At 40.6% G+C, this 9,256-nt stretch overlaps 1 protein-coding gene across 1 annotated transcript in view; it reads right to left on the bottom strand.

The window, feature by feature from the left end:
- Nucleotides 1-8,868, bottom strand: part of MTPN (myotrophin) — a 52,055-nt gene extending 43,187 nt beyond the window's left edge. The window contains exon 1 of the mRNA XM_054564389.1: nucleotides 8,534-8,868. Within this exon, the coding sequence (XP_054420364.1) occupies nucleotides 8,534-8,605 (72 nt within the window). The 5' untranslated portion in view covers nucleotides 8,606-8,868. The remainder of the gene's footprint in view (nucleotides 1-8,533) is intronic.
- Between the last annotated feature and the right edge of the window lie 388 nt (nucleotides 8,869-9,256).

The following is a 9,256-nucleotide window of genomic DNA, read 5'->3' on the forward strand; positions in this document are numbered from 1 at the left end:
ATTTTACATCACTCTCTCTTTTAAAAGTTAGATAAGACATATGAAGTGGGTACTATTACGGTCCTCACCTGCAGGTGAGAAAGCTGAGGTCTGATGAAAATAAATAACTTTGCTAAGGCAATTAGGTGGTAGGGTGAGTAGTCAAACCCAAGTCTAGTGGAGTCGAAGGTAAAAGTGAAATTACCCTCCTAAATATGGCTTAAAAAAACATAATAAAGGAGTTTTCTAAGAACTTTGTTTGCAGCTAGAAAGCTTTCAATTTTAATGGTTTGCTGGTCCACATGCTTTTATACTGTTATAAGTAATGTGGTGTTTAGTCTTTAATATGTGTTCATTAATAATAATAATAAAGCGCTGATGATTCCTATTCTTCACAAGGAAACCAGCATAAAAACTATCTTTCTTTCACTGAGACTGTATGGTTTTAAAAATTCTGAATTGATCATCTAAAATAAGCTTTCGTCTTTCGGCTCGGAGGCGGCTTAAGTGCAAGTTTCTTCGGTCATCCCGCATGCGGGCTCGGCCGGCATCAGCTGCTTGCACCATGCCACCCAAGTTCGACCCCACTGAGATCAATGTCATGCGCCCGAGGTGCACCACTGGGGAGGCTGGTGCCACATCTGCCCTGGCCCCCAAGATCTGTCTCCAGAAAAGGCTGGTGGCGACATCACCAAAGGACTGGTGACTGGAAGGGTCTGAGGATGACAGTGAACCTAACCACTCAAAACAGGCCCCGAAGGAAGCAGTGCCTTGTACCTCTGCCCTGATCATCAAAGCCCTCAGGGAACTGCCATGAGACAGAAAGAAGCAAACAAACTGTAAGCACAGCAGAAATATCACTTCTGATGATATTGTCTCCATTGCCTGACAGATGCAGCACCGATGTTTAGCTAGAGAACTCTCTGGAACCATTACAGAGATCCTGGCCACTGCCCAGACTGCGGGCTACAATGCTGGTGGCTGCCACCCTCGAGACATCACAGATGCCGTCAACAGCAGCAAGGGGAATGCCTGGCTAGTTAAGAACTACAAAGGAAAATATTGCGATTAAAGATCATTTGAACCCCCACCCCAAAAAAGAAAAAAAAAAGGAAAAGAATTCTAAAATAGATGGCCATGAGAAATTACAAGTGGGAACTGGTGTTAATATTTATACAACTACTGACAAAAGTGTATCCCACAATTATTGTAGAACTGTGCAAAAGTCAAAGTTCAGTGAGTTTAAAACAATACAGAGTTGGAAAACTTAAAGAGTTATTCTCAAAAGAAGAAATGGCATACCATTTACATTAAGAACATCTGTTACAAATAGGTATATGGTATAAACAACTTTAAAAACAACCAAAGGGTTAATCTGAGAACTACCAATTCAACCCAAATTTAACTAAACTATATGGCAGATAAGAGACGATGTGATAAATACTGGTAATGCAAAGACAATTTCTGTCTTCAAAAAGCTTACAGCACAACAGGGCAGGCAGGCAGGTAAAGATTAATGCAGGGCCCTTACGTGCGAGAACAGAGACCAACCTGTGCTGATGAAGGGAAACGTGGTGCATTAAGATGTCATTACAAGTAGCTCAAGAAATTGCTGGGAAGGCTGAAGTACCAGGCTCAGTAAATGGGCAGGAACCAAGGAGGTTTAAAAATAAGAAATAAAATGAAGACGTGTCACCAGAACCACTTGGGCACAGAAGAGATACCACAATGGGCACACCACTACTTCTGTTTTTGGAAATGACGTTTTATTGTTGCCGCTACATCCTTTATTATACTTGAGTCCTTATATCAGCTCCAGATAAAAGCACCCAATTAGCAAAGTTTGGGTTAGAGAACCCACTTCCTAGTGCGAGCAGAAGAAAACAGTTTGTCTTATTTGGCTTTTGTTGTGGTAGGAGCCAGGCCTTGCATTTCACCAGGATTCACACTGTGTGTCATGGAACTCCTCAAACCCAGGAAGGAATTTCAAATGCTGGGGAACCCCCACCTCCCAAAAGACAAATGCCTCACCACAAACACCATCTTAAACCAAGATCTGCGGAGACAGTGTGGGGGAAGAAATTGTTTTTAAGTGAATTTACAAAGTTTTCCTGAAATTAATTATGTGAACCTGTTAAGAATGGCTCGCTTTGTTCACTGGGACTGCAGAAGGGAGTTACAGCGGTTGCATTTTCTAATCTGTATCTGCATTCATTCAATTTCACCTTTTAAAGTTACTAGGAATTATGCAGACAGTAGAATCATGAGCTAATTTTTATCTTTTTTATACTTTTCTGTCTTAAACATACCTATGAATTTTATATTTTAAGGAAAGATACTACCTGGGTAAGAGAAGTGGGCAATGGGACACTAATTTCACTTTTCTTTCTATTCAATGCAGCTTTGTATTTTAAATAATAAGCACATATTTTTATAATACTTTTAACTGTCTGTACTAGTGTAAACTTTATTATACTTTTAACTGTCTGTACTAGTGTAAAGATCATGTTTAAAATCTCAAAGGAAAACCCTATATACAGCCTATCGATATCTAAGTGAACATTTGCCCTCCAATATAAAAAAGGGATTTATTTTATATTAAAAGAAAAAAGAGTGAAAGAGTAATAGAAAGAAAGGAATCTATATTAACCTTTCTGTATCTATTGAGGGCACCTGTATCTGGTACAAGATGATATATTCTCTTTCCAACTGGGTCACCAGCCCTGCTGTATAAAGTGAAAACTTTTTATGATATGGAAACTGATAATTTCAAAAAGAAAAAAAAAGGAAATTGCATAAAACTAATAATTGCAAGATAGACTGAATCAGGACCCCTTTAAAATGCCCCATTTTATTAGGGAGTGAAAAGTGATATCAGTAAGCCTTGCAATTTCTAAAGATTAGAGCTGATACTTTTCTCAAGTTCAAGAGATCCTATCCTTTCACAGGGCACACAATTGTTGCTTTTCAAACCTATCAGCGTGTCAAAGGCAGATGTAATTAGAATGGGGGCTGGAGAGGGAAAGGAAACCACAGAGAAAGGGAAGTTAGAGACCTGATATATAATATTTCACAGCAAGTGAAACAGAAGCACATAGTAAACAAAAGAGTACAAATATCAGACCTACTGGAGATTATATGGGACCACTTATCAATACAACTCGTAAGTGTTCACCTCTAAGAGAGCTGGATCCTCAAAATCTACCACAAAACTCACCTCTAAGTAGTCTCAATGAATAATTTCCACCATAATGTGATCATTTTTAACACATATATTCAGTTAGATAGTAACCCCTGAGTTAACTAGCCATTATTGAGAAATGAAGGTCAGTGGTTTAAAGTGTAATAGCAAGAAGTTTTGAAGTCAGAGAGACTAAGTTAAACTCTGCTTCACTACTCAATAGATTTTTGACCTCAGTCAAGTTATTTTATCTCTTAAGTCTCTTTATCTCTAAAATCTCTAATAAGGTTATGCATATGGGTTGATGTGATAAGTAAATGATACTATACCTGCACACAGCATCACAGAACTCAACTACATGCAATTTTAAGAACATATCTTTTGAAAAAGGTGTTATTTATTTAATTTAAACCAGTCTGAACAGTAATTGCAATACTTTAGTTACTTTTGTTTCTTTCTAAAGCAAACAGACACAATTTGACTTTTTCTGTACTGTATAGAATCACAATTAGACACCAATTATAACACAAGACTGTGTGTGACTATAAATACAAAAAAGTTTCCACAAGCTCTTAAATAGTCTCTTGAGTAAAGATAGCCTCTGATGAGTCTCTTAAACTGTAGAGAGCTGCTGTCTCTATGCTAATTATTTTCAAATTGTTACATTAAAAATGTTTAATTGTAGCCATCTTTCTATTTTTTATTCATAGAGACAGTTTGTGCCTGTCTCTTGCAAACCCTTTTCTCATTTTCCTAATGTGCTGATTCTAATCTACTGTGAGCTAAAAAACCAGAAAACCATTGCAAGGAAGACTGACATGGTGAAAAATATATGGGCTGTAAATTCAGGCAGTCCTGGGTTTAAATCCCAGTGTGCTACTTACTTAGTGACTTTGTTACATTACCTAATTTCTCTAAGAACTTATTCCTCATCCTTAAAATGGGAATACTATTACCTATATGGAAATACTGTGGTAAAAAGCAAATGAAAATTTAGGCAAAAACCTTGCAGAGTGCTCCACAGCACCGGGCAATACAAGCCATCCCGTCAATGGTAATTATCATTCTATAACTCATGAAGTATGTTGTCTCTGTAGCTGAGTTACGAATAAAAAAATTCCCTACATGGAACATATGCTTTTAATGTGTGAAATTCCTTGGCACTATACTGGAGATACAAAGATGAAAAAGAATATAGCATCTAGCCTCCAGAGGCTCAGAGCCTAATTAAAAACAGACATGTAAACAAAAGCACAGCAATCTGATAAGTGCAAACACTAACAGCAGCAGCAGCACACCAGCTGAAGTCAAAACGTTTTTCTGGAAGAGGGGGTATTTCCGCTAAGAGGATAAACAGGAGCTCACCAGCTAGGGAGTTAGGGACTGAGGCGAGCAGGCTTCGTCCAGGAGGGTGACTGCACAGGAAAGACGTAATAAGAAACAGTGCATGGCTGGGTCCGGAGCAGAGCGCTCCTTGTAGAGAGGTGAGCTTAGAAAGGCAGGCAAGGCCAGGTCAGAACTTCCAAGTATATGCCAAATCAAGGAGCAGCGGGCCACTTAAAAATAATGGGGAATCACAAAAGCATTTGAAGAAAGTGAAGGAGGCTGGCTGAAAAGGGTAACGTGCTCACATTCCCATTACAGAGCTCCTTCCAGCTAAGATGTGCAAGTTGACCAGGAGAGAGGGAAAAACTAGAGTCAAGGAAAACACAGTCCAGGCAGCAAAGAGGCAACAACTAGTCTAAAGTCGTAGCAAAAGAATGGAGAGAGAGGAGTAAATGAGAGATGAAGAAGGGAATCTCAGTAACACTCAAGAAATTTGGGAAAACTCCTCAATTTCTAGTTTGGGCAAATTGTCGGGTCATGATGTCATTAGTCAAAATGGATACAACAGAAACAATTTTTGAAAAGAAAATGGGTGCTCAATGTGGAATTTATCTGAACAGAGCTATTCATTCTGGAACTCAGCTGAGGGCTGAATGAACTCCAAAGGGAGAAGTTAACATAAAGGCTGAAATGGAAGATGAAGGCAAAAATAATGTCACCTAGAAAAAGTATAACGACTGAAAATGAGGATATGAAAATCTATCACTACTCATGAATATCTTACTTTCTGGATTTCATTTCTTTTCCAATTGGACAAACTGAATTTTGTGTGAGACGTTACTTATAGTTTGCATAGTACTGTAAAAGTATGAAGGCTTTTGCACATAGGCCTGCTTAACACAGATGCTTAAGTTCCCCAAGCATTTTACCCAAGTTCTTCACCATCATGCCAGGCCTAGCAAAGTACCAGGGACCTGAGAGGTACCCAATAAATTAACTAATTAACTAAACATGTTTTCAGATTAGTCAAGAAGCCAGAATGTTTCAGATATTGTTTTAATGTTACAGATGAGCATTTAGTGGGGAGTAATCTGATTTTTTCTTTACATGCTGTTTTCTACCCGCACCCCGCCCCCCCCACTGGCCACTTACAACCATACAATTTTCAATGGTTTGGGAATTCTGGACTGATTTTTTTTCAGAGTTCAGACAGTCATCCAAAACCTACAACTTATGCCTATCCATACTTTGGATTTCTGTTATACAAGTTGGAAGCAGGCACAAAAGTACAATTGTTGATTTTTTTAAAATATTAATTTTAAAAAGGAAGACTACTAAAATACTTCACTTAGCGATAAGAGATCTTCACAGGAGAACAGAGGAGAGTATTTTAAAAACTCTAAGCCCTTAGGAAGAAAACTAGGTAAGTCCAATTTTTAAAATACACTTTCTTTGCACATACTCAGATAAACGCACATTACATAAACTCAGAAAATGGTAATGAGTGTTCATAAATTGGCGAGTGAAAAAGGTGAGGCAAAGAGTAACAGGGTAGGTGGCTGCTGAGCAGAAGAAAATGTGACACGGGCTTGAGAGGGAACAGGCACAGTAAAGGAGCTCAGTCAGTAGAAACTGGAGTGCTAGTTTCTGGTTGTTTTGTTTTTTGTTATTTTTCAAAAACAAAGCAAAAAATATTTTAGGAGTCTCAAGTTACTCAATAAAAACTAAAAAAGGAGCCCTGGCCAGTATGGCTCAGTTGGTTGGAATGCTGTTCTGTAGACCAGAAGGTCACAGGTTGGATTCCCCGTCAGGATACACGTCTAGGTTGCAGGTTTGGTCCCTGGTCAGGGAGTACGCAGGAAGCAGCTAATCAAATCAATGTTTCTCACGTCAATGTTTCTTTCTTGCTCTCCTCCCCCTTTCCTCTCTCTCTGAAAGCAATGAAAAAAAAATGTCCCCAATTGAGGACAAAAAGAAAAACTAAGAAAGGAAAAAGCTCAATGATCTGTTCATAGGATTACATTACAAGTCCAACCTTTTTTGGATCAAAAGTTCTTAGTACTTCCCTTTACTTTTCTTCAAATGTCTATGCTCCCTTTTGTGCACATCTTTGTTGGTAATGAGGGTAGGCAGTATGGTAGTAATAGGAAAAAGCCAAAATCAATCTGAACATAGTGACCTAATTAAAAAACCTGAAAACAAATTAATACATTGTTCTTGACACGTATTTTTTCATTCAGGTCTTGTGTGAAAGGCAACTCTTTATGTATAATTTATCTGCCTGGTTGTGGACCTTGGTAATGTCCTCCTAGAAATCTTGGTATCACATGCTTTGCAACTACATTTGAGATTGTGAGAGACTGCAAGGAGCAGTTAAAGAGTCTAAGTTCTGGAGTCAGCAGTTTAGCTCTGGCTTCTTCTTTTTTTTTTTTTTTTTAATATATCTCTGTAACTTTGGGGTTTTTTTTTCTTAAGTACCCTACATTTCAGTAATCTTATCTGTAAAATGGGACAAATAAAAGGACTTACCTCACAAGGCTCAGAAGGACAATAAAAAATAATGTGCCAGGAAGACACTACATAAATTGTGTTACTTTTTGTAACTGTAAGCTTAGTACTTACCAACTTTTTGTATTTCAAGGTTTCGCAATAACAGAAAAAAACAAGACACTCACTTCCAGGGTACCGCAGTGTCCCACCACTGGAAAGTATAACATGGACTCAAATGTTCCAAGTAAGCTCTTTCCTATAATCTTGCACTGAAACATCCAATAAGTCAGGTTTCAGACTGCCATTAGCTGAGAAGGCAGGGAACAGTGTCCTAAAGAGCCACTGAAATTAACAACTAAACATATAATGGGCATGCAAAAAGGCTAGATTGTAATGGTATTAAAGAGAGTAAAAACTATCAAGTAGTTTGCCTTGCACAATCCTACAAGTTTTAAGAAACTCTGTTGCTTCTTCCGTGCTTCCCAACACAGATCTCTGAAGCAAAAACACAGGAGCACATTAATGGTCATACCCTTTGAAGGACTAAAACCTAGACTGGGTTCTCACTCTCTTAGGTGAGCAAGATACCCTCCATGTTATGTTATAAAACGATGCTTTCATTTTAGAAGATTTCGCTTTAGATCATCATCATATCAAAATCACACCTAAGTTCTCTCATAATGACAAAGGCAACAAATTTAGGGTCCAAAGGCAGACCAGCTTGGGTTTTTACCAATCTACTACAATGTGGATTCAGTTTTATATTGTGAGTTTAGTTTTGAAACAGGCTGTCTTCATCACTTCACCCTCAAATATACTGTGACTAAACTTGCATTACTATTTATGACATGTGCAAGCATTTCAGAGGGAATCAAGGACAAAGATGGGAGTAGCTAAAGTTAACATGCTTCTTTGTAAGTTACTCAGGTATCTTAAACACTAAGATGCTAACTGATAAGCTCCCCCACTTAAAGCAAGTATTTGTGGTAGAGGGAGAGAGGAAAAAGGCCACACCCAAAGTTAAAACCCGGCAGTGAAGTGTTACCAAGTTTCTTAATTTTAACCATTGCTATTTTGGGTACTCTTTTTTTCACGGTCAATGAATACGTTAAATTCATTAAGGGGCCCACAGTTGAACAAAAAGTTCTAATTCGAATCACTTAGGTTACTTCATTAAGTAACAGGCAGGTTCAAGACGGAGAATTACTTAATTCAAAGAAAGATTTAAGTAACTTTGGCTTAGAAGAGGGCCAAACGCAAATGATCAGTAGTCAAGTAAGGCTAAAAGAGCCGGTTACCACTCCTCCTCTTCCCCAAGGGGTCAGGAGAGCACGAAGAACCTGGCTGTAGCAACACGACAGTTACCTGGCACAGGACCGCGTTATCGCGGCCCTCCTTCCAGTTCAGATTCTCCCTGACTCCCCTTCTCCAGTGCCACCTCCATCCAGCATGTCTTTCCTCCCCCACCCCCACCCGCGCCGGCCCAGCTCCCATAGCTTCCTCAGCCTCCTCTCCATCCCACCTCCCTGCTCGCCTACTCCACGCGCCACCGCTTACCTTGGCCACATAGTCCTTCACCTCATCCAAGTCCCCGTTTTTCAGGGCCCACATGAACTCCTTGTCGCACATCACTGCAGCGGGGCGGGCCGCCTGGCCGGGCAGGAGACGAGGAGGTGGTGGCAGGAGCAAGCGGATACTGCCGGGCGAGAAGGAGACAGGGCCGCGCGGTGCCAGAGGGAAGAAGAAGAGAAGGCGGGGGAGGCTGCCAGGCGGGCGAGGCAGTTGGCCGCGGGGACCGTTGGGGCGGGAGAAAGTTCTTTTGCAGCCACCGGGCCCAACCGAGCAGGTTCCGCCTGGCCTAAAAGAAGCTGGAGTGCTTACACTTCCGGTTCACTCCCATCTAGGACCCTCCTCCAACTTCCTCTTCCTCTTCCTCCCAGAGCTTGCGACCCCGCCCCGAGGGCCCTTGGTTGGCGGGGAGGGCGGGGCGGAAGGGGGGGAGGTGGAGGGTTACCTCTGTGCGCAGGCGCAGTGGCTAGGCCTAAGCCAAGGCTGGGGTGCTGGGGGAGTGGGCGGGGCCCGAGGCCAAGGAAGGGGGTCAGAGCACAGGAAACGCCGACAGCAAGGGAGGGAAAGTTAACAGTATTTCAGATGGGATCACGACGTTTCTGGCACACCATAAATGGGGAAAACTTAACAACAAAAGCAAAAAACTCGGATGTGCTTGAAGGACATAGTGTTCACCTAAAAGTGTGCAGTAGAACTGTTTGATCTGAATTC

This window comes from Pteronotus mesoamericanus, unplaced genomic scaffold (assembly GCF_021234165.1).
Source record: "Pteronotus mesoamericanus isolate MK-2021 breed Mesoamerican mustached bat unplaced genomic scaffold, CSHL_Meso_final scaffold_85, whole genome shotgun sequence".
Lineage (NCBI taxonomy): Eukaryota > Metazoa > Chordata > Mammalia > Chiroptera > Mormoopidae > Pteronotus > Pteronotus mesoamericanus.